This window comes from Protopterus annectens, chromosome 4.part1 (assembly GCF_019279795.1).
Source record: "Protopterus annectens isolate FY-2018-M chromosome 4.part1, PAN1.0, whole genome shotgun sequence".
Taxonomy (NCBI): Eukaryota; Metazoa; Chordata; order Ceratodontiformes; family Protopteridae; genus Protopterus; species Protopterus annectens.
In genome coordinates, this window is record NC_056734.1 from 509,571,785 (window position 1) to 509,598,383 (window position 26,599).

At 42.5% G+C, this 26,599-nt stretch overlaps 1 protein-coding gene across 1 annotated transcript in view; it reads right to left on the reverse strand.

Annotated features, from left to right (window-relative positions):
- LOC122801241 (FERM, ARHGEF and pleckstrin domain-containing protein 2-like) overlaps positions 1 to 26,599 on the reverse strand; it is a 611,801-nt gene that overhangs the window by 431,228 nt on the left and 153,974 nt on the right. Inside the window, exons 5-6 of the mRNA XM_044070792.1 lie at positions 21,344 to 21,391; positions 20,381 to 20,554 (exon numbers count right to left, since the gene is read on the reverse strand). Of these exons, the coding sequence (XP_043926727.1) occupies positions 20,381 to 20,554; positions 21,344 to 21,391 (222 nt within the window). The remainder of the gene's footprint in view (positions 1 to 20,380; positions 20,555 to 21,343; positions 21,392 to 26,599) is intronic.

Below are 26,599 nucleotides of genomic sequence, written 5' to 3' on the forward strand. Positions count from 1 at the left end.
AAACCTGATTTTTTGGTTTTGACATAAAAGGGGCAATTTTTTTTTTTTGGGGGCAAAAGCCACTGAAAAAAGGGAAAAAGCTAAAAAAATTTTTTGGAGTATATGCAGGGGAGGGGGAGAACCGCCACTGTGATCAGGCTTTAACACAGGAAGACCCTGAGGACTTAAAACGTAAATTTAGAGAAATGTGCATCTCAAACTAATACTGCAATGGAAAGGCACATTTTTTTTTTTTTTTTTTACAAGAAATTAAAAGCCTGGTGAAACTATAGCAGCATATATTAGACTTAAGAAATAAAGCAAACACATGCAGATTTGGTGATTTACAAGTTAAGTTGTTATAAGGCTTGTGTGTGGTGTTGATGCATTAAGAAAGATTTTGCCTCGAGACACTGACTTAATGTTGATCAAATCCACTGAGATTTGTCAAATATATGAGCTTATAGAAAAGCATATGTATTTGCTTACAAATGAGAAAAACCTGCATGCAGTGTCTGCCAGTGCAAATGTTGATAGTTTGCAACACAAAGTTGAGTGCAAAAAGATATAAACCAAAGGGTGTGGCCAAATGGGGCCACTGCAAACAACCTGATTGTTAACTGTCATAATTGTGGGGGCAGTCATAAACCTAAATAAGTTAAGTGCTTAGCTCTTGGTCAGCAGTGTCATAAATGTAAAACATGCAATAATTTCAAAAGGTTTTGGAAGTCTAAAGCACGTACTTGTAAGAGCACCCGAAGAAGCAATTAGATTAGAGGTGTTGTGAGCACATTTTCTAAACTGATAGTGTCTCTGACTGATGAAACGGTTAATACAGTAGATTATCAGTAGTCAGCAGAGTGAAATATTTTGTACTGTTCAGATTAATGGGAAACATGTAGAGCTTGGGCTGGTGAGAAACTTGATTCAGCTAAGTGCACAAAACTAGTTGCTTATGGTGAAGAGATTTCAAACTGATGGCGCAGTAGTTCTCGCACACCATTCTGCTGGGAATAGCTATGACTTGCAGTTTTAGTAGTCAAAAGACATGTGCAGTCACTGTTAGGCCTCAAGGACAGTTTCAGAAAGGGAGTGATTTCATTTAAGAGGTCCACCATACAAGTCTGACCACCACTACAACAGCTTTACACAGAATATTTTTAGCAAATATGCTGATATTTTCACTGACAAGCTTGGCAAACTTCCAGTCATATTCAATGATGTTGAGCCATTAAGTAAGCCAGTTGTCAGACCAGCAAGGAAGGCTCCAGTAGCAATGCAGAGCAAACTAAAAGTAAAAATTGACAAAATGGTGAATTTAGGTGTCCTTACTCCAAAAAGGACTAACGGTATCCTCCATGATCGGAGCTCATAAGAAAAGTTCAGACATTCAAATATGTACTAATCAGAGATTTAAACAAAGCACTTAAATGTCCTCATTATCTGATGGTCACAGTAGAAGTAGCCACTATTTTTCAGTCTTGCATGCAAAAAGTTCATTTTGGCAAATGTCGCTGGATCACAAATCTTCATTGCTAACCACTTTCAGTACATTTGGTAGACACATATTGTAGAGAATGCAATTTGGAATCAGTTTTGCCAGTTAAGTATTTCAACGCGTGATAGAACACATTTTTTCAGGTTATCTGTGTGCTACTATAGTAGACATTATTGTAGGAGGCAATGGTGAAGTCGAACACGATAGAAACCTCAAGAAAGTTCTAGACTGTGCACGTGAAGTAAATCTTAAACTGAATCCTCAAAATGGAAATTCAAACTGAAAGAAGTTACTTGAGGGGCATTTGTTTACCAGTTCTGGCTTACAACCAGATCCATCTAAGCAGGCAGCAATTCTTGAGATGCTAGTTCCAGAAAATGTTACAACTTTACGTTTTCTTGGTATGGTCAACTATTTAGGAAAGTTCATCCCAGACCTTTAAGCTTTCACCACCACTGTGAGTTGACACAAAAAATGTAAACTGGTCCTGTTTGTAACACCAAGAAGCATCTGATGTTCTAAAGCAGAAAATTTCCAGTCCACCCACATCAAGATATTATGATGTCCACAAACCTGCAACTCTTGTGTGATGCTTCAGTATGGCCTTCAAGAAGGTATATGCATCCAGAACTTTAACCCAAAATGAAATACAGTATGCACAAATTGAAAAAGAGGTTTTGGCAGTAGTATTTACATGTTCAAAGTTCAAGGATTATATTTATGGCAAACCTAGCGACTAATCACCAACCTCAAGTGACAATTCTGAAAAAGCCATTGCATACCATCCCAGGTTGCCTACAATGCATGATGTTAAAACTGCAGAAATACAATTTCAGTATAGTCTATACAAAAAGGCAAATATCTATACCTTGCAGATGCGTTGTCTAGAGTACCCATACAAAAAACAGAACAGCATGAAAATGAAAAAGCAGACTTTGAAGTCATGGAAATCAAAACATATTCCTCATCACATCTTGAGCTCAGAAATCATACAGCTTCAGACCCAATTCTCCAGAAGCTGAAACATATCAGTCAAGGAAGGTTAGCACAACAAACTAGTTTACCACTGGACATATAGAAGTATTTTCCTTACAGAAATGAGCTCATGATGGAAGATGGAATCATCATGAATGGTCCCAAAGTGGTAATTCCTAGGCATTGCAAAAGGATTATATTAAAAATTTTGCAAAGTGGTCACCCGGGTACTGATTCAACCAAAAAAAAGGGCAAGAGGCATAGTATTTTGGCCTTCTATGTCAAAACAGAGAAGGAAACTCTAGCATGTTCAATTTGCAATAGTACTAAACCACACCAATAAGATCAACTTCAGCTAAACCAGATTCCTGAATTACCATAGTCGATGGCTGCTACTGATATTTTTGAATGCAATGCTCAACATTACTTAACCCCCTGAAGTTACAATTGAGAAAATCTCCGGAGACCGTCCCTATTGCTAAACCCAGTCAAATATTTTGTGTGACCAGATCAGGTAGAATTTCCATAGCTCTCAACCGATCAGAGACAAATCTCAACAGAATCCGGGACAAATCCTCAAATCAGATACAATCGGGGACATTTTTTAAATATTTGTAATATTAACTTGAAACATTTGCAGAATAAGAGAATGTTGATTAATATAGATTTTGATGTAAAACATCTATAACTCTAAATTACTATCATTTAAGGGCAATTCACCACCTTTTCTTCAGCAGTCACCAGTTAAGAAAGATTACAAGGGACATACCTAAAATTGGAATTTAAATCAGGGACGTCCCTGAAGATCAGGGACAGTTGAGAGGTCTGTTCCAGACCCATTCCCAAGATGCACAGTGACTAGGACTTTAATTTGTTGTTGTATATTGATATGATATCTAGCTTGTTAAAAGTATCTTATTCTCCTACTGCATGTTGAACAAATCAAAAAGAAAGGATGTAAATCACTGTGTGTACTGTCAGCCACTGTAGCTAGAGAGCATGTGCATGTAAGTTACTCAGTACTTGCAAGATAGTTTGTATAGTCAGAGTGAGTGCAGGGATGAATGGAGATGCACCTGTGAGCATGTCTTAAGTAATAAGTCAGTTTGCTTAAATATATGTTCCAGTTACAGCTCCTGATGTGCTTATGTACAAAAACTTGAAACCTTAACAGTGCCTCAGTGTCTCATCTGATACACGAGACATGTGACACATCATACATGTACACATGCATTTTATGTAAACAAACATTTCCTGTTTAAATGTACATTGTAAAAACTGTAGCCCACAGCCAAAGAGGAAAAGCTTCAAAAAAACTGCGGCTCCTGTGGACATAAAACTCCACCCTAGAATACCCACAACCTCTACAAGGCATACCTAAGGCAAAAACATTTGTAGGCCTCCTGTGTCATATACAATGGCTTCTATACACACTCCCCTTAGGAGAGAAGAAAAACTAATTCATAAAGTTTAGTTACCTTCTGTCTCAGTTCCTGAGACTGCTAATATTAAAAAAACAAAGGAGAAAAAAGAACCCCGACATTCACCTTCACTAAAGGTCTCCTGCAAGTCCATTTTGCACGGATTGCTACAGTGCCATCCTTATTCCTGATGCCAGGGCCTTCCTGCACCCAGAATACGGTGATTCATGGTCATTCCACAAAGGAATGTCAAGTAGCTCAACTTTGAAGGGAACTGTCTAGGTTCAGCCCCACCTAACCTCCCTTCATCTCTTCCATCAGGGCCTGTTGGGTTTCTTTGGTGCTCCTCAGATTAACTGGGAAAAGATGAGGGCTTTCATAAAGGCTCAAATTGATAAGGGTGTCATTTAATCCTTTTCTGTATCTAGAACATATTCTGTTGGATGATCTTCTCCAGGCAAGCATCTTTCCCAGTTTGAGTACTGTACCAAATATGCTCCAGAGCACACATTTTCCCAGAGCTTCCTACATTGGTAATATCAGTTCCTGTCGTGCACCAAATGTGATGCATCTGATTCACACAACACTGGTTGTTTAAGTGTCTCAAAGCAGATGCCTCAATTCCAAGTCCATGACACTGAGTGACACTCACTTACTTGGCCAGTTCTTCAGTGACACTTAACATATCAATATCGGAGCCATCTGGCTCATCAGCATCAGTGCCTCCATCTTTAGTATCAACATGCACTTTTAACTGGACCAATATGGGACCAACATAGGAGTCTCCAATGTCAATTACTAGTCAGCCTTCAATTTAATCATGGTGTTCTTTGTCCATGTATATGTAATACAAATATTCCATCAACTGCAGCTCCACCCCTGGGTACCTATCTACAGACTTTTATTTTTTAATGTCCTTCCCTAGAACAGGGCAGACTTCAAGGTCTTAAGCAGTCTCCTCACAAGGGATATGAGGAGCTCTTATGTAAGCAGAGTTATTCCCCTTCCTGGATCTATCACAGAAGTGAATGTGCAAGACTAGACAGAATAATTGTGTAAAATCTTACCATAACCATACACATGTCCTCCTCTTCTAGACATTGCAGTTTTCATAACATGAGGGAGTCCGCCTCCGGACGACTTGTACGTCCGGCCAGTATACAAAATTTGAAAGGTACTATAGCATATGTGACATTGCACATAGATCCAGTCCCAAGCCAGTCAAAGTGAGGAAAACAGCCAGAATCCACAAAGAACAATTTATTGTAAAACTCTCTGACGTCTCGGCCAAAGCCTTCAAGGAGTCATAAAGTGACACTGGATATAAAGCAGATGTCGGCATGCACCAATCCTCAGAACTGAATGCCCCAAGAAGAGCACCAGCCTGAAAAAGGTGAGGAACCACACAAATAGCATTGGGGAAGGGAAAGAATATTGCAACATGTTTTAGAGAACATCTACGGTTATGGTAATATTTTACACAACTATTCTACGTCCTTCTATTCATGTGTTGCAGTACTCATAACACAAGGGAAGATACCCAAAGCTTATGGAGAAGAATTACTGGGTGGAGGTGCAGTAGCACTCTCCACAACCCATTGCAGGATAGCTCTTGCAAAACCAGCTCTAGACCTGGAAATGCCATCCAACTTATGTTTTGTCAAAGTGTGTAAAGACCAGGTGACTGCTGCTAATATGGAGGTGGTGTTCAGAAGTTTGAAGAAAACACAAGAGGACACAGCTCTAGTCAAATGTGCCTTTAGTGGGGAAGCAAGAGTTTTCCCATGAGACATACAGCAAAAGGAAATGGTTTTGGAAATCCGAGTTGAGATAGTCTGCTTAGAAACAGGCCTGCCCAGAGTCCTAGGATGACGGGAAATAAAAACATGACGAGATTTCCTAATAGGCTTGGTTTTGTCTAAATAAAATCTGAGTTGCCTATGCACATCCAAGGTGTGTAAAATCCTCTCACTACAGGGTTGTGAAGATGGGAAAAAGGTGGGCAGATTAAGTGAAAACTCATTCCCTACCTTAGGCATAGGACTTGGGCATATCTCTGTGGAAAACAGTAAAGGGAAGAGGCCATCAGTGCCTGAAGTTCTGAGACCCTCTTGGCAGAGGTGATGGCCACAAGAACAACTTTACAAGTGCACTGCTGAAGAGAAGAAAACTGCTGATTCAAAAGGCGTCAAAGTAAGTTTCTCTAGAACAAACTTTAATCCCAAGGTAAAGTTTAACTTCCAACCTTAAAGCCAAAGGAGCAATCATAAGCATACAGGCAGAGACTGCTGAAAGATTAGCTTTTACTGAAAACTATAACAATCCACTCCAATAATTCACACAGGTAAGACAGAACCACTGGAACATCCACCAGATGGGAAAACCTTTTCCATTTGTAAATATAGGAATTCCTAGTATTGGGTTTTCTGGCCTCCTGCATAACTTGCAGCATATCCTCAGATAAAAGGCATCTGAAAGGTATCAAAATCCTATCTTCCACAGAGTCAATCTCAGGGCTGGCATCTGTGGATGTATTAGAGATCCCTTGCCCTGCGTGAGTAGGTCCACACTGTGCAGTAACTTGTGATGACTGCCTCTGGCTAAATGCTGAAGGGGAATCAATGCGCTCTTGGCCAAAACAGAGTCGTGAACAAGAGTTTTGGTTGCTCCTGTTGGCTCAACATGACTTTTTGGAGAAGTGGGGAAAACAGAGAAACATTCCCTTCCAAGAGAAAGACAGGGTGTCCACCTTCCACGCCAGAGGACTGGGAACTCTGGCACAAAATTTTGTAAGTTGTCTGTTCATAGGGAAGGCAAAGAGATCTACCTGAGGCATACCCCCAATGATGGACAATGCCCAGAAACACAGCCATGTGCAACAGCCATTCATGGGACTGTCATGGACCTTCTCAGTAGTGTCTGCCACAACATTTTGAGTGAAGGAATGTAGACTACTTGGAGGGGAGTTGACTCAGAGGCTATCGCCTAAGCTTGGAGAGAGAGTCTGCACAGATCAGACTTGGTCTCTCCCTGCTTGTTGACATACCAAACGACTGTCGTGCTGTCTGTGAACAACGTTAGGGCACCTGGAAGAAGAGGAGGTTTGAAAACTTTTGGAGTGAAAAAGTAGGCCTCATCTCCTGTGTGTATGTGTTCCTCTTTTGCGAGGAAGACCACACATCTTGAACCTTCCAGGATACCAGGGTTGCTCCCCATCCCAAGTCTGAAGCATCTGTGAACAGCTCTTGAGTGGGAAGGGGCGGTTCTAAGGGTAGGCCTGGACTCAAGGTAACCTGCTGAATCTACCAGTTCAGTTCCTTTTTCAAGCAGGGAAGAAGGGGAATAAAACTCCCATGTAAAAGCGTGTCAAAACCATAGTGACCCAAAGTACCACTGGAATTTCCTCATGTACAGCTTGGCTGGAGGTAGCATGGAGACAGTGGATGCCGTAAAGACCAAGAGGCAGAGAAACTCCCTGGCAGTCAGGGACTGAAGAGGCATGAGAGCCTGCAAGTAGGCATCAAGAGAACAAACCTTCTGGGCAGATAAGGAAGCCAACACCCTATTTGTATTCTGCATCCTATAAAAATAGTCTCGAAAAGGAACCAGGGTAGACTTTTGATAGCGACAGTGAATCCTAGTTCCTCCAGCAGAGGAACCATGAAGAGCAGATTCTCTTGAAGAGTGTCTGGAGAATGAGGCTGGAGAAGATTTGGCCAGGAACAGGAAAATCTGAACATCCCTTAGTCTGCAAAAGGGTATGATAGGAGCTAAGCATTTTGTGAAGATCCCTGGAGCCGCAGTCAAAAAGTCAAGCCGGAGAATTGAAAATGTGAAGAAACAATAGCAAAGCAAAGATGCTTCATGAACGGAGGATGAACAGGAATGTGGAAGCAAACATCCTTGATGAATCCTTCAAAGCCCCCGGGCCTGTGGAAAATACGGCCCAGACCGCAGAATCCTTTATAAAAGCATTCTGTGAACACCTTCAGGAATGCATGGATCATGCAATCCCAAATAAAACCAAGACCCAATCCTCCAAAGTAAGGCGTCCTGTCTGGTGGACCCCAGCCATAAACAAACTATACAATAGAAGGAGGAAGCTAGTACATGACAGAGCAAAATCCCAAAAAGGGAAGGCATCTCTGATGAGTATTAGCTAAAAACTACGGGCACTCATAAAATCATCTAAGGCCAGCTTCGAGAGAAAAATTGCACAGGACACTAAGGATAATCACAATGCTTTCTTTAGTTATGTTAGGAACCTGGGTGGGAATTCCCCGATATGCTCAGAATTAGTCCAAAATGACAAAAAATACACCGAACCCACAGACATTGCCAACATCCTAGCTGACAGGCTCAGCGCAAACCCCCCCCCCCTTCCCCACCAAAAGGGCAAATATCTATCCCAGCAGAGTGCTGCCCCCCTGACATCTCAGATGCTCAGGTACGAGCTGTCTTCTCCAAAGCAAAAAAAACACAGCATCAATGGGACCAGATGGTGTCCTGGGCTGCGTCCTACATGAACTCCAAGAAGAACTAAACCCAAACATAAAACTACTGTTCAATCTCAGCCTTACTACAGGATATGTGTACCCAAAGAGTGGCATACAGCAACAGTGGTCCCTCTCCACAAAGGTGGTGCCTCAACGGATCCTGGAAACTATCGCCCCATAAGCCTGACTAGCCTGGTCTGCAAAGCTATGGAAAGGGTCATCATGGACCTCATAAATAAAGATATTGGGGACCTACAGACACTGGATCCTACCCAGTTTGGCTTTAAGGGCAGATCCTGCCTCTTAAACCTGGTTGATTTCTTTGAAACAGTCACCAAGGCCATTGACGAGGGGAAGGTGGTCCACGCAGCCTACCTGGACCTTGCAAAAGCCTTCGATACAATACCCCACTCGAGCATTATAGATAAGCTCATCAGCTTAAATATAAACCCCTGTGTCACTAGATGGGTTGCAAACTGGCTCAAGGACAGAACCCACATGATTAGAATTGCTGGAGCCATGTCAGACTCCAAACCAGTTACAAGTGGCGTCCCACAAGGCTCAGTCCTGGGACCTCTTGTTCGGTATCTATTTCTCGGAGGTACAGGCTAACACGGAAGGACTGTGGCTGACCAAGTTCGCAGATGACTGCAAACTGGGCACCATAATAGACTCTCCAGCCGACACAAGCATCCTACAAAAGGGCCTCATAGAAACAGACAACTGGTGCCAGAGCCATGGCCTCAAGCTAAACGCCAAAAAGTGTATAGTCATCCCCTTTGGCAAAAACAAAGTGCCCACAAATTACCACATAGGTGGTAATCCATTAAGTACGGAAGTAGTAATTAGGGACCTGTGGACCCAAGTTGATAATCTCTCATTTGACAACCACGTGGCCAAAGTGGTTAGAAAAATATTTTGTATAGCCCACCTAATCATGAAGGGATTCACATCTAGATCAGGGGAGGTCATCGTGCCTCTTTACTCATCCCTCATGAGGCCCATAATTGAGTACAATGCCCCTTTTGGGATGTACCTTACCAGACACCTGCAGCAACTGGAAAGACCCCAAAAGTACCTCACCAAGAGGATCAAAGGGCTCAAACAGATGCCATATGCTGCCCGGTTAAAGAAACTCCAGCTCTACTCAGTGGCATACCGCCTGCTCAGAGGCGATCTGTGCCGGACGTATAAAGCCATGTCCAACCCGGAATTAATGGACATGCTGCACCTCAGAAAATCCAAATCCCATTGAGCTACACGCTCGAGAGACTTGAACCTCAGCACTGAAATAAATAGGACATGCTGGAGGGACAGATTCATAACCCAGAGGCTCCCTTCACTCTGGAATAAAATCCCAGTCCAGGTTAGGCAGAGTCCCTCCGACTCTCTTCAAGAGGAAGCTTGATGAGCCGATGGGAGATGGGTTTACCCCGGGTATCACTTCTGTGTCACTGTTAGACAGAGGCACAGTATACTAACCTCGAAAAAGGGCATAGCAAAATTCATTTAAAATGGGTGGCGAAAGCCAAACACTCTGGCTAGGCTTATAAATGCCCTAGGGCAGATAGGTTAGGTTCATACTAGGCTATGTCCAGAGACACTATGTAGGCTTGAAGGAGGAGGGGAAGTAAGAGTGTTCAAGGATAGTATGCAAAAGGTAGGAACCTTCAAGGAAGGTGCTTAGGTGTGTGACAAGGGGCCATCTTTCCTGGGGATCACGAACATCCTGGAATAAACCCTTTCCCTGTTTGGGAAGGTGGCACCTCCTGAATGATACCATGAGAAAGAAGCCTGACAATGACTTGGGGAAAGTAATCCGGCTGTTCTTTTCAGGGTTGTGGAATACCACTGAAGGAAGGTGAGGTCTTCCACACTATGAAGCACTTTGAAGAATGACTGAGAAGACCCAAGAGTCCTTGGTGATCTGCTTCCAAGCAGGAAGAGAAAGACAAGGAGAGAGGGGTTTGGCTGCAAGGAGGTTAGAAGTCACAAACTACCTGGCTTGCTCTGAAAAGGCTGCTTCTGAACAGCAGGAGATGATGCTGAGGACTTAGCCAAGTACTGTTTCCAAGTATCTTTTACCATTGGAAGATTGAGTTCTGGAAGGTTTCCTTACAAAGTGGGTTTTAGAGGGGTAGTTCCTTTGAAATCAGGTAACGCACAAATGTGTTTTAGGTCTTGTAGCCCTTTGCCCTTTTCTTATAAGGGGTTGGGAGGGTGGCTTAATGGCCAAGGTGTTTGCCTTACAAACACAAGGTGCAGGGTTTGAATCTCAGAAGGGATAATTGGCTAGGCTTAAAATAGCTCACAAGGGCAATTAGCTTAGTACTAAACTATAAGGGCTTAAACATTCTGCAACAGAAGCACCGAACAAAGTCTCGTCATCAAGGGATGCATCAATAATTTTAGCCTTTATGTTGTCTGGCAAAGGCTGTAGTGTGAACCAGGACTACCTCCTGAGAAGAGATCCTGAAGCAGCAGTTCTGGTAGATGCCTCCACTATATCATAGCTATACTTAATTGAATGGCATGCGACTTCAACAGAAGAGCTCAAAATGGAGGATAACTGAGCCTTAGTATAGGAGAGTTTGGAAGCTCTGAGATTAGCTTACTGGTGTCAGAAGGGCTAAAGAACATGTTACCATATGGGTCTGGTAGTTTAAGGCTCTAAAAGCCCAAGTTCCCCAACCTCTCCCTAACTTTACTCTCCTTGTCTGAGGGGAGAAGGGAAGTGGAAGACAACATCTTAGAAGCCTTATTAGCAGACACAAATAGCTGCAGGGTCTGCACAGGACATTTGAAACAGGAATTTGGAATCCTCTGGCACTTTATAAAACCTGTCTGGCCTTTTAGTGACAGGACAGTGGGAATCAGGGGACTTAGAAGCTGCTGAAAATGCATCTAAAAAGCTGGTAGCACAGGAGGAACTGTAGATGAATAAAGGGAATCCATCTGCAGAAAATCATAACTTTTTTGAATTTGACAACTGTGAGGAATCCCATTTAAAGAACTCTCTCATTTTAACAATGGTTTCCCCAAAAGCAATATGTGCCATTTGAAGCATATCCTAAGGGAGATGAAATCTGGGCACAGTATGCCAATGATTCATCCCCAGACGAATCATCTTCATCAGATAAAACCTAAACTGAAATCCTCCTTTGTGGAGAAACAGGAGAAAAGGAAGAAGAGACAAGTAGATTGTCTCAGGGCTATAAAGGCATTAAACAGCACTTGAGAAAAGGCTTGCCAATCTGCAGGCTGTTTTTGGGTAAAAGGAGAAGCATGCTTAGTTTTCTGCTACTTTTGTGGGACATCCATACAGTGGACGGACGAGGGACCTGACATCGGCCTGCACTAACACTGCTCAGAACATGTTGTTAACAATGATTTGAGGAATTCCACATATGGGCCTTCAGTAACAATGAGCCTGGGCACATTCATAGCAGACACCTGCATATCACCCAAGGACATGCTAGTAAGATCCCTCACAGTCTCCACACCATTATCACTGTAATAATTGCCTACTTATTCTAAAACTGTCTCCGGACTATCAGCAGCCTCGGGAGAGAAGTCCAGAATTGGTGGGGCAGCAGTTAAGTCGCACACAGATTTCTTGGCCTTAACTGACTCACCTGAAGGGCCTAACATACCTTCCATATCACGTGCTAAGCACTTAAGGTGTTGATTCGCCAAGTACAGACTGAGGGAAGCTAGATGATTGTGCAGGGTCTTGGGAACAAAGGCCTTGCAAATCGAACAGGAGGTATGGTCGTGGTTAGGGCCTAGGCAAGAGACACAAAGGTTGTGGGAATCTATGTGAAATTTGCTTTCCACACTGACACTTGCCCTTCCTAGCTGACATGTAACCTCAAACACAACAGCAGCACACAAGAGAAAAAAACAAGGGACCATTTACCTGGATTGGAAAAGTACAGTTTTGTACCTACCATAAATGTAGATGTCCGATAGATATGCAACTGCAGTCATAACATATGGGTTGTCCTGACTCAGGCAGCCCTCGGTCGGCCGGATTCCAAAGTCTGGGTCCGACGTCGGCTGATGTCGCATTTCTCTCCGACGTCAGAGCGGCTGGAGTATATAAGCATCAGCCGACGCCATTTTCTTCAGTGTTTCTTGCCCCAGATGCCAGGTGCCCTCCAAGGAAGGCTGTAATCAAACTGGAAGACAAACAGGATTCCAAACAAATAAGTAAGCAATAAACAGATACACCATAACAGATATCCCCAGCTAAGATAAACAGGGATAGGAGTGGACCCAAGGCATAGAGGGGTATGGAGGGAGGGAAAATCCGACTGCAGTTGCATATCTATCGGACATCTACATTTATGGTAGGTACAAAACTGTACTATGTCCTTCAAGAATGCAACTGCAGTCATAACATATGGGTAGAATACCATAGCTTAGCTGGGGGAGGAGGAATGCTCTAGGAAAGAGATGGTGTGGCAATCAAACCCTGCAGGACTGCCGAAGCAAAGCCTGCTCTGGATCTGGAGTATAGAGGGAGATTGTAGTGTTTGGAGAATGTATGCACGGAGCTCCATGTAGCAGCTTCTAGAATGTCCTTTGTAGGCACCCCTCTTAAGAATGCTGTAGAGGTGGCTGTAGCTCTGGTGGAGTGTGGTCTGACATTGGCTGGAACATTCTTCCCATGGAAGGAATATCAAAATCTGATGCAATGTCCAATCCATTTTGAAATGGTCTGTTTTGAAATTGCTTTTCCTTGTACTCCAGGGGCGTAAGCTACAAAAAGCTGATCAGACTTCCTACTGGTCTTGGTTCTGTCCAGGTAGTAGCGAAGTTGTCTGTGAATGTCCAAGGTATGTAACAGTCTTTCCCCTTTGTTATCAGGATTGGGGAAGAAAGCAGGCAGATGAATAGCTTGATTTAAAGAAACCCTAGATACCACCCTTGGCATAAAAGTAGGGTTGGTTCTTAAGGAGACCCTGTCTCTGTGAAAGATTATGAACGGTGGTATTGCCATTAGGGCCTGTAGTTCTGAAACCCTTCTTGCTGAGGTAATTGCCAAAAGGAAAGCTGTCTTCCATGAGAGAAATTGTAAGTCCACTGAAGCTGCTGGCTCAAATGGATGTAGAGTCAGTTTTTCTAGGACAAAGTTGAGGTCCCAAGCTGGCACTGGAGCCTTTCTTGGTGGCTTAATGTTCTTGATTCCCCTGAGGAATTGCCTTAGCAAAGGATGTGAAAACACAGGCGGATCGGTATTATATCTAGCTGAAATAGCTGAAGCATGTATCTTTATGGAAGAATATGAGAGTCCATTCTGTAGCATATCTGCCAAGTATTCCTGGATGAGTGGGATGTTCAATAATGATGCATCATGTCCCTTGCTGGTATTCCAAATGCTGAATCTCTTCCATTTTGCCAAGTAAACCTTTCTGGTGGATGGTCTTCGAGCTTCTGTTAATATCCGCTGAACTTCCTTGGAGATAGATTGATTGAGGTTATTCATGGGATCTCCCAGGCTGTTAGCTGCAGTGTCTGAAGGGTTGGATGCACTGTTTTGAAGTTGTGTTGAGTCAAAAGTAGGGGCTATTGTGGAAGGGCCCACTTCTTGTTGTGACATATGCTCCGTAGTAGTGTGTACCAGTGTTGTCTTGGCCAGTCTGGAGCTATTAGGATCCCCTTGGGTCTCTGCTTTGATCTTTAGTAATACTGTGGTCATCAGTGGCAGAGGTGGGAATGCATAGATTTTTAGGAAGTTCCAGTTGAATGAAAGAGCATCTATTTTCCAAGCTTGTGGATGGTATGTCCTTGAACAGAACTTTTGTAGATGATGGTTGAGGTGAGAGGCAAATAGGTCTACTTCTGGCCTGCCCCATGTCGAGGTGAGTTGTGTGAAGATCTTCAGATGTAACCTCCACTCGTGTGGATCTATGAAATTCCTGCTTAGGCTGTCCGCCAGCACATTGTCTTTGCCTGGAACAAACTGGGATTGCAACTGTATGTTTAGGCTCAGTGATTTTTCCCAAAGATTCATTGTCAGTCTGCAAAGGGGGTAAGAATGGGTGCCCCCTTGCTTGTTTATATACCACATCACAGTGGTGTTGTCTGTCCGTATCAACAAATGGCCTTGCTGAAGTTGTTGTTGAAAGGCCTCGATGGCATGCATGACTGCCAGCATTTCCTTTTGGTTTATATGCAGATGTGTTTCCTTTGGAGACCATTGTCCTTGTATACATCTGCCTTCCATGTGCGCCCCCCATCCAAGGTCTGAGGTGTCTGTGGTCATGGTCTGTGTTATCTGAGGTTTTTTGAATGACATACTTGTGTTTGCCTGGCTTACCAAGGCCCACCATAGGAATTCCTTTTGTAGGCATGGAATGAGCGGTATGGTTGCCTCTAAGTTGTTGCTGTGCTGAGACCATAGGCTTTTTAGGTACCATTGAAGCTTTCTCATGTGTAGTCTTGCTAATGGAACCAGGAGAATGCAGGATGCCATGTAACACAGGGCCTGTAGGAATCTCCTTGCAGTCCTCTGGGTGAGTTTTGCCAAACCTTTGAAATAACGAGTTAACTTCTCTTGCTTGTCTTCTGTCAGGTAAGCCATTTGAGAGGCTGTCTAGATTGGCTCCTAAGAAAGTTATTTGCTGGGATGGTTGAAGTCTTGACTTTTGGAAGTTGACTGTATCCCAGAGCCTGAAGTAATTGTATGACATAGTTCAAGTTTTTTGTCAACATCAATTTGTCGTCCGCTTGTATGAGGCAGTCGTCCAGGTACGGGTAAATACGGATCCCCTGGAGCCTGCAATGAGCAATTACTGAAGCCAGTCATTTTGTGAATACTCTGGGCGCAGTAGATAAGCCAAATGGCAATGCTGAGAATTGATAATGCTCTGGCCCTGCAAGAAATCTGAGGTATCTTCTGCAGCTGTGTCTGATAGGGACATGCAGGTATGCCTCCTTGAGGTCCAGAGTAATCAGCCAAGACCCCTTGCCCAGCATGGGAAGGAGTTGCTGTAGAGTCAGCATTTTGAACTTTGGTACTATGAGAAAAGTGTTTAATGTGGACAAATCCAGTATTGGTCTCCATTGAGCTTCTTTTCTTGGAACAAGGAACAGTCTTGAGTAAAACCGCTGGCCTTGTTCTTGTGGAACTCTTTCTATTGCTTTGATCTGAGCAAGCAGAGAAATTTGCTTGATAGCCTCTGCCCTCTGGTTTTGTGGTAGGTTTGGCATGCCTTGTTTTCTTGGTAAGGTATGAAAATGGAACCTGTAACCTTGATCTATAATGTCCAAAATCCATTTGTCCTTTGTCAATCTGTGCCAATTGTCTGAAAACAGAGATAATTTTCAGCCCAAGGGAGCTTCTATTTGCTCCTTGGTCAGCGGACGTAGAGGAAAGTCATTGAGATTGCGCCTGTGGGGCAGGGGAGACCTCTGTGTCACTTCTTTGGTTTGTTGGCTGCCATTGTCATCTCCTGTAAGGAACTCTGTATTGGCCTCTTCCTCGGCCACGCCTGTTTTTACCCCTTTGAAATTTTTCAGGATTAGGAAAGGACCAGTTTTTTGAAGGCCAATTCCTGCTGAATCTGGGGGGCTGAACCTGGAGGAAATCTTTGACCGTCTGAACTGATTTTGCTTTTTCCTCGATGGATTTTAACACATCTTTAGCATTAGCACCAAAAAGCTTGTTCTTTTCCAAGGGTGCATCCAGGAGTTTTGCCTTAACATGATCTGGTAGAGTTAGTTCTTTTAACCATGCATGTCTACGAATAACTGCCCCTATCATAGCTGCCCGACATGAAGCTTCCAATGCATCATATCCACACTGCAGAAAGTGATCGCTGACTTGCTGAGAATTATGTACAGCTTCCTGCAAAGACTTCCTTTCTAAAGGATCAGGAGAGGCCAATGTTTTCTGTAAATCATTTAACAGGTAATCCTGATATTGTAACATATGAAAGCGGCAATTCAGAGCTCTCATAGATAAAGTAGTGGAGGTGTAGAACTTTTTCCCCCATCTCTCTAATGACCTAGCTTCCCTGTTGGAAGGCAAGGGATTTTTAGAGGTGGAAGCTGAAACACCTTTAGGTCCCTGAGAAATAGTTTCTAAATCAACAGCATTGTCCCTGAATAAATGGGAATGTGTTTCTGGAACCCTGTAATATCTGTCTGGCTTGGCTGGAGCAGGAGGAAGAGAATCAGGGGTAACACTTGAGTCAGAATATAGATCATCCAAAACATCAAGCACAGGAGGAATAGCTAAGGGCCTGTGCTGGGGCTTTTTAAGGAAGGTTCGAAGGCGCTTTCTGGAATCAGAATATTCCTGGCCTTGCCACTTGAAATGTTCCCTCATAGTATGCAGAACTTCCCCAAAAGAAATATCCTCAGGAGGGGAGGCCGAGGGGATGGAATCCTCTGCATCTGAGTCCTCATAGGTCTGGAAGAGCTCTTCCTGGCCATCGGAGTGGACAGAGTCCTCAGAATCTTCATCTGAAGGGATAGGGTCAGAGGGTTCAACCCGGGGCCTCTTATCAGAAGGAGGCTGGGATCCTCTCTCAGGATGGGCCTGTGAACCTCTAATCATGGAAATTAAGTCTGCGGCCATAGTCATGATTTGTGTCTCAGGAGTAGGCTGAGGTAAGGCTTTAGCAGCAAGTTGTTTGGTCTTGCTGGCTACCTTAGCACGAGTGTAGGCCTTAATAGACATGGCCATAGGAGGCCTAGCAGCTCCACGTGCAGGAGTGACCTTATTTACAGCAATGGTCTCGGGCATTTCCTCGGTTTCAGTATCCGGAGGAAAAATCTATAACTGGCGGAGTGGTATCCGGTATCGGAGTAGTCGGTAATGCGGTGTCTTCGGTTTGGAGCGGTGGAATAACTGTCACAGGGGGAACCAGAGCACTCGCGGTAGGTTTTGGCGTGGAGTCTGTGGTAGACGCGGGCCGAGGATGTCGGTCCCGGTCTTTTCGTTTCTTGGGAGTTTGCGATGTCGGAAGTTCCGACGGCATTGTATAAGCAAATTTTTCGCCGAAAAAGTCTTCAGCGAACTCCACCCGGCACCTGAGAGTGCGCTTATTGAAGCGAGCACAGGCGACACAGGCCGAGACGTCGTGGTCTGGGCCAAGGCAAGGAAGACAGTAAGAGTGGAAATCCTTATGAGGTATTTGTTTACCACAAGACAGACAATTAACTTTTTCAGTAATTTCTGACATCGGCTGAGGCAAGAAAAGGTCCCCAACGGGGTACTTGACTTCGGATTCGAAGAATACAGGAGCTGACCGACCGGCACTTGCGAACTGCTTCTGCTTCGGGCACCGTGCGGCAAGGAAGACTGAAGAAAATGGCGTCGGCTGATGCTTATATACTCCAGCCGCTCTGACAGAGAAATGCGACATCAGCCGACGTCGGACCCAGACTTTGGAATCCGGCCGACCGAGGGCTGCCTGAGGCAGGACAACCCATATGTTATGACTGCAGTTGCATTCTTGAAGGACATCTGCAACTTCACTGACTAGCAAATGACTGGAGATGTTCTGACTGGTGGTAGAAAAGTTCTGAGGATTGGTCTGCACCAACATCACTTTATGACCGACGTACGACTGGATCGGTGTCGGACATCGCACATACCCAACAGCAGCTTTCGACTTTTGTATACTGGCTGGACGTACTAGTCAGCCGGCGGTGGGACCCCCTCATGTTTTGAATACTGCAAAATATGACTAGAAGTACAAACAAACCATTGGAGTCTCTCCTCCCTGGCACCAGACTCAGAGGGTCTCCACAATAACTTCCATAGGTGCCAAGTTTGGTGAAATTTTGGAAATAATGAAGCAAAAGAACTCGTGGCCCACTGCTCCGCCTCTGCTATGGATGATGTGGTACTCTTCAAGGCCATCAGATCTGCCCATTCCACCTCCTGAGTGGTCCTCTCCCACCAATGCAGGGTGGATTTGGGGGCACAGAGAGCATGGCAGGAGCATGAGACTACTAAATGCTTCCCTCACACCCCTAATGAAATTCTTCACCCATCTAAAGAGAGACATCAGAGTAAAGGTGGTCCAGTGGCTCTATTACTGCAGCAGCTAAAAAAGGAAATGTCACAGTCTAGCAATCCATTCCCCCCAACAAATTCTTAGCGATTTATCAAATGGGAAGTGAGGATATGCCTTGTGCACTTTTATCCTGAAGGTAATGAATTATTTGACAGATGGCATGCTTCTGAAAAGAGGCACTACAGAACAAAGAAACTCCCTGAAGAGGTTTACCATGTCAAATTCAAAAAAAAAAAAAAAAAAAATGGAGCAGCTGAAGTGGCAGGAATAGGCATTACTCAAAGGTGCCATCCCTGGCTCAAACTCTGAGTTCCACAGACAACTTCAAGGCATTATTTGTCAACACTCCCTTTAATGGGCCTCATGGTCTGGTCCCAAGGTTTAAACAAAAACTTCTAAATAATAATAGTAATACTCTGACTTGGGAATGACACCCCCCTCCACCACCCCATGCCCCAAGAGCCTTATCAAGCAATCAGAAAGTGTCCACAAAACACTCTGGTTTAGAAAATGTCAGCATTCCCTTTTTGACTTCTCTTCAGATAAGTGACCGCAGTAGAGAAGACTCCTTTAACAGGTGTTGCTCAGGGGCACAAAAAGTCCGGAGAATCTGGGATTGAGGGGACCTTTCTCCTGGAAGCAACCCATCACCCCTTAAGGGGTACCAAACTGCTCAAGTTCTGTCTCTTCATCAAGATGAGTGGCTGGTCATCAAGTAGGACAATGCTGTAAAGAGCATAATATCCAGTGGCTGTCATTCCATTCTTATTAGCTTCAAAAACTTCATACCCTGCCCCTTCCAGAAAAGCCACCTCATCTAAAGACAGCAGCAAAGAATACTAAATATCTCCTCCATAAGTTAGCCATCAAGGACATTCTACCTGACCACAGTGGGCCAAGGATCTATTAGACTCCTTTCAATTAAAGTTGTTGAGGTATCTCTGGTCCATATTAGATCAAAGCAGCCTAAATCAGAATGTAGAGACAATTCCAGCTAGTCACAGTGCAAACCATTCTCCCCTGCCTATAACAGAACAGACTGGATGCGCTCTATACCTTCAGGATGCTTACCTCTACAAAGACTACCAAAGAGTCCAAAAGGTATCTGCCCAAATGGCTGGGAGTCAATCATTCTCAGTTTCATTTCTTGCCCTTTCATCTTACCCCCCCCCCCCCCCAAGTAATTCACCAAATGCATGGTGGTAATTGCAATTCATGTGCGACTCCAGGGAATTCACTATTCACCTCTGAATAATTCATCTCAGAGCTGCTGCTAAAAAAACAGCTCACTTTGTTATTACTTAACTTGTGTCTGGCTTTAGGCATAACAGTCAACATGGAAAAAAAGTCTATATTGCAGCATTTGTCTATAGAGTGCAAGACATCTATGAGCAGACAGCACAATAATGTCAATGATGTTACCATTATGTGGGAGAAAAATGACAAATGCATCATTTTATGGCACACCTGCCACCTTGCATACAAATTTTTCTCATCAGGCACACCATCACTAGACTCCACTTTGTACCACTAACATGGGGAATATCCACCTTAACCTCCCACTGCCCAAACAGTGCTTAGCAGTATGCAAGCTGTTACCTTGGACTGGCAGTTTGCTCTGCAGCATGGCTGCCATCCTATAGTAGTTATGCAATGCAGCTGGCCAAGAAAATTAAAATGTAATTTGTGTATCAAACATAACCTTAACGAAGTACAATGGAAACGGTACATATTTTATTAACTATAATACATGCAAACAGAATTTGGAGTCGTATATTAAGATAAATTTGGCACGTCAAGTATACATTTATGCATGGAGCCACACACTTCAAAGGTGCACTCATTCAATAAAGTTGTGTTGATCTTAATGAATGACAAAGTACTGGAACTTATTTGGCTTTTGAATCTTAAAACATCTACACAAACTTGCTGAAAACCTTTCTCCAACTAACAAACTTGTTAACAGATACTCACACTGAAGAAGATGGGAAACGATGAGTGTAGCAGTGTTTTCACTGCAGGTTAGCCTACACTCAGTCAGGTCTCTCTTGATTTGTAGTGCAAACAGGTATCTAAAGACAATAATACGACAACGTATTAGGAGTGTCTCTTTATACATTGTGTGCAAAATACTTGTTTGAATGTGTTCTGAGAAGTGCTGACAAATTGTTATACACAAACAGTTTTAACATACTAAACAAAACAGTACACCAGCAATTAAGACTTTTCACTGGCATAAATGACTGCCATATTTATGCAATTCAACAAATTCCTGACAAGCAGAAAAGGAAAAAGAACACTACACTAATTTATTGCATGGCAAGCTGCAACTCAATACACTGCAATTAACAAAACTTGTTTGTTATACACAGTCCTAAAATGATCTTAGGGTTACCACCTGTCCCACTTTGTGAGGGACAGTCCCTCTTTGGGCAGTGGTGTCCTGACAAAAAAAATATTAAAAATGGCAAATGTCCTGAGATTGTAGGACATAATTATGTCATATATTTTATGTAATAGTTTCATAAAAAGTACAGTTTTGTACCTACCATAAATGTAGATGTCCGATAGACATGCAACTGCAGTCATAACATGTGGGTTGTCCTGCCTCAGGCAGCCCTCGGTCGGCCGGATTCCAAAGTCTGGGTCCGACGTTGGCTGATGTCGCATTTCTCTCCGACGTCAGAGCGGCTGGAGTACATAAGCATCAGCCAATGCCATTTTCTTCAGTGTTTCTTGCCGCGGTGCCCGAAGCAGAAGCAGTTCGCAAGTGCCGGTCGGTCAGCTCCTGTATTCTTCGATACCGAAGTCATCAAAAAAGCTAAGTACCCCATTGGGGACCTTTTCTTGCCTCAGCCGATGTCAGAAATTACTGAAAAAGTTAATTGTCTATCTTGTGGTAAACAAATAGCTCATAAGGATTTCCACTCTGTCTACCTTCTTGTTCCTTCTTGAAGGACATCATTAATTCTGTATCTAAAATACCTAAATGTTACAAGAAACAGAATAAGCAACTAAAATGCTACAAGAATAAGCTTTTATTTATGCAAAAAAATTAAGTTCTATCCTTTGTACTGACCGTGGGTATGTGCCGGCCTGTAAAATCTGGTGTGTTCCGAAAATGTCCCACTTTGACCATCTGAAAAGGTGGCAACCCTAAATGATCTTCCTTATGAATGAAGAAAGTAGCACTTACAACCTATTCTTCCAAAATATGTCAAGACTAAATGCTCTAAATTATTAGCACATCACTGCTTTATGATGGATCGTCTGTACTGCTCCTCAATGCAGCTTTGCATTTTTAATATTTGCCTTTGTTAAATACTTTTCTTTTGAGATGTATAGTAATCACCTTAAGATTCATTCAGCATTACATATTTTAACAAACATTGAAAAGGATGGGATTGTAACTTGTACACATTTTAACAAATGATCTCAAAACAATCTTAAAACAGTAGCTAGTCAGTATTATGCACAAATATCTGAAGGAAACATTGAGAAAGGACTGCAATTTATTTTCAAACTGATGTCCTTCTAACATTCCCTAGTACAGTAATAACTCTAAATGGTACTTACACTGTATATAGCTTCCAACACTAAAAATATAGGCCTTGCTTACTCATCACAACACCTGCACATGCCTAGTACTTTACTACTATGCAGTCTTACTCAACTGCATCACTGTGTACAACACAACCCATTCAGCTTTAATCAAGAACTCCCTAACTCCAGCTAAGAGGCAATTAAAGGCTTGGCCTACAGTCCTCAGGCCAACCAAAGCTGTCATATTTTTCAATTCCTCTGCAGATTCCAAGCAAATGGACCTAATTTTTAATGGTGCTTAATCCAAGTAAGAGTGACAACATATGAAGTCTGTGTAATACACCTAGACCGATACGGCAAATCATTTCACAGAATCAAACCCTGGGAATCCATCTAGATCTCTTTAGCCTTGTACATTTAAAAAAAAAATCTTGTTTCCCATTAACAAGAGAATGAAGACAGTAAGTCACCCTTCATAAGGGATGCCAGTAACCACTTGCTCACCAGCCCACAAAAGCAGCTTCTGGATGAAAACAACCCAAAAGAAGTTGTACTGCCTCAGACATGACACAGCCTATAAAGAAAGAGGAGGAAACCACCCTTGAAGAACTGCACTAAGGAAAAAGAAGTCGGGGAAAGCAGCAGGTTCACATGAGGTCACAGCAGACATGATTAAGATGTTGGGTGAAATAGGTGAGAAATGGCTCCTGAGAATACTCATAGCAGAATGGAGAGAAAGGGATACCCTAAAATAAGCATACTTGTGTCAGTGTACTATAACAAAGGGGACATCACAACTGTAGACCGTATGTACAAGAACAAAGGAGACACACACAACTATGGGCAGTACAGAGGTATCAACAAGTCTGTGACACTGCATGAAAGTTCTGGAGTGGGTAACCGATAAATGAACAGAAGAAAGTAATATGGGAGATGAGCAGCCCAAATTCAGATCAGGATGCAACATAACAGACCCAATGTTTGTAGTCCAGATGCTTTTAGAAGCTAGAGATGAGGAAAGATTCCAAATGGGCATTAATATACATGGAAAAAGCATAGGGCAAGGTCTCAAGAAAGCTAATTTGGGCAGTCCTGTTGTGGTACAAAGTCCTAGCAATACTGATAGAATTAGTGCAATCTATGTGCAAGTACTCAATGACTCAAGTACAGTTGTTTGGTTTCAGTAGTTCCCAGTGGGAGTGGTTGTACATCATGGTTCAGCTCTACGCTCACTGCTGTTCATAATGGTGATGGACTACATTAGCAAATATACGAGGGGACAGATCTAGAAAAACTGCTATATGCAGACAATGCTGCATTATAGTCAGAATGAGCAAGAACTTAAAAGGCTAGAGGAATGGAATGCAAAACTGAAGGCACATGGGATGAAACTAAGTACAGACAACAGTTGTAATGGCAACAAAAGGGGGAAATCAAACTGAGAATTGAGACAGAAGGTAAAATACTTAACAGGTTAACAGCATCAAGCATCTGCGAGGGGTGACTGAGGAAAAGGGAAATCTGAATGAGGAGGCCAAAGCCAGAATCAGAGGGGTTGCAGCCAAGTGGCACAGACTGTCACGGGTAGTGTACAGCAGAAAAATACCAAGGAAGCTGGAAAGTAAGGTGTACAAGAGTGGCGCAACCAGTACTACTGTATGGTACCGTAACCTGGGCAGTAAAGGCACAGCAGTTAATGGAGATTAAGTGCCTGAAAGAGATGGTGTGATGCACACTGTGGGGCAGAAGAAATGAGGACATCAGAGCAAAGGCCAAAGTAGCACCAAGTGCACAGATGGTCAGAGAGAACAGATTACAGCGATTCTGGTTCATGTGCAGAAAAGCAAGACAATATGGTAAAGATTTGGGACAAACAGGAAGAAGTCAAACGGAAGCAAAAGTATCCAATAAAGAGAGGGATGTATTACAAGAGAGAAGACCTGTGACAGTCAGGTATGACCAAAGGTAGCAAGAGTGTGGCACTGAATCAAGAGCTGTGTTGACAGTTGACATGACACACCAACCCAACATAGAAAAAATGGGGTGAAACAGGGGGATGGTGATTTAACCTCAAGACAAAATATAGACTAGACTTATAGAGCTACTGATGACTTAAAACAGAATCTCTGCTTATGATCAGATCACTAATCATTCTACTTTGGAAAATAACTTTACAAACTTGCCTGCCCAATACATGATATCAACTTCTTCAAATAAAGACGCTCAAAATAACCTAACCAAATAAATTAGGAGAGAAAAACTGCATTTTTCTCTATCTTCCATACCTCAGGCACATCTCCCACTGGACCTCCAATAGAGAACTTAAACAAGTCCACATCACATCTTCTACTCTACGCACCATACCGAACTCAAAAGATAATCATCCACACCACATCAGCTATATGTACCAACCACCCAATAGCATTCAAATATTTCTCAAGTTAATAGCCATCCTCAACATTCTGAGAGAGGTCTCAATCACTTGTTTTAACAGCCTCTACTTTACAGTAGGCACATTTCATTTTATTCTTTAAATATAGTGCATGCATAGACCATACTACAGTAAAAGCACCCATGCTGTTACATTTGGTTTCATCATAAAAAAGTCCAAAAAAGTACCATTTTAAAATATCTCAGCAACTCAGTCCAATCCCTCAGTCAAAACAAATACAAGTAACTAGATCTACAACATGAGGCAATCGGTCATCCAACCCAAAACAACTTCCAAGATGTTTGCACATTGAGCAGCAAGTTGATTAGAGCTCTTGTGGTGTGAAAACTGAGAAATTACTTGACATCCAGTATAAGTCATTACTTTAAGCAACATTATTTCACTGGCTAGTAATTACTCTACCTAGATGTTAGCAGACACGCCTCTTAGATCAATTAAGAGAAGAGAACCTTGCAGCTGTTCAGCAAAAAGCAGTTCATGTTTTAGCTTTAGTACGTCCAGTAATTTAAAATTAAAAACAAATCAAAAGCATTCAAACTTTTTAAAGTGAGACATTGGAGGGATATATATATATACTTGGAAATAATAAATGGCCGAAAAATCGGAAACTTTAAGTTATCTATATAGAAGCAACAAACTGTAGAAATACAGCAAAATAAAGGAAAGCTTGCTGACCATGAAGCTTCTCAAGAAGCAGTTCATAAAATGAAGACCGACCACACAAGAAAGTCTGAATTTTGGCACATTGTGTGCATGCTCCAAATCTGTTCAAAAGAAAGCAGCCAGAGACATATGCTAGCAAAGATACAAACATACCAGTGGAAGGAGCTGCTACTGACAAAATTGTGGCAGATGGATAATGAAAAACAGACACCAGTATGAGTCTGGAAATGATTTCCTGTGCATCAGGCAGAAGAGAACAAAGATGACCCAAATCAGAGGATGATGACATGACACAGTGAGATTCAAGTTGCAATATTCAGCTGTCTTCAGAATATTTTTCTCCTGAAGAATGACATTTTTGGATGCAGAACAGGCTAAGGAGGAATGAAATGTAACCAACAGAATGATCCAGCAAGTTGAAGGAAACTGTTTCTCAGACAAAATCCGGAGACATTACTAATGAAGCTTAGTCTACTCTTCCAAAGGAAAATGCTTGAGTGGTATAGAAATATCACAGGAGCTAAATAAAAGAAAAAAAAAGTACCTTGGACTTGAACCACAGACTTTTTTTTTGCAGGAATTAGGAGCAAACAGGTGCAAGCAAATAGTTACAAAAAAGGTGATGTGTGCATTCTGAGCAAATTCTACAAGGGTTTTTCCTTGTACCTGCAAAGTCACTAGTTGCTTTTCCTCATTAACAAACAATTGAAGAAAGGGAGATGGTATGTGCAAGCAGTTAATCATGAAAGGTCTGAGCAGTGTATTCTGAGTGAAATGTAACACGTACAAGGCAATTAAATTTTAAAGGAAAACTGTTAAGCAGTAAAAAAAAAAAAGGGTCAAACTCTGAAGTTATCAGCTATGCAAGTAGTTCCCTTGCCAGCAGCCATTCTGCTTTATGCATGAAATACAACAGTACAAAAGGGTAGCCTGTGCATTTTTTTCTTAAGGCTAAAAGTTAATGAATAACTGAAAGCATGCAAGTTGTTCTTCATACCTGGGAGACTAATACCAATAAGAAGAGAACTGAGTACAGGAGAACACAGACTAACAAATGTTTGCATGGTTAAGCCTAGCTACACAACAGGCAATTGCCTGGGGATGCAGTCAATTGCTACTATTTAAGGGGGTAAGCTACAATTCTGAAACATGCACATTCTTTTCTTCTTTTTTTTTTAATACATTCAGTTTTCGGTTGGAGTGTTTTTACTGAACTGAGAAAGTCTAGGAATGTGATATGGATTCAACTATAGATGAGGCAATTATACAAAATCAAACACTACTTCATACATGCAAGATGCAAACCAGAAACATTCAAAATAATTTTGTGTGTAATACGTGGGATTGACTGCTTTTTGTCAGAATTGCTGTTTTGTCAATATTAACAAGTAACGTAAATGGCATTACAGCTACAGACAAAACAGAGCAGGGTGCAAGACTTCAAAGACATTTGCACACTGAACAGCATGATTGTTAGATCTGTCCCACTGAGAAAAGTAAAATTGTCAAAATTCAGACGAGTAATTACACTGGCT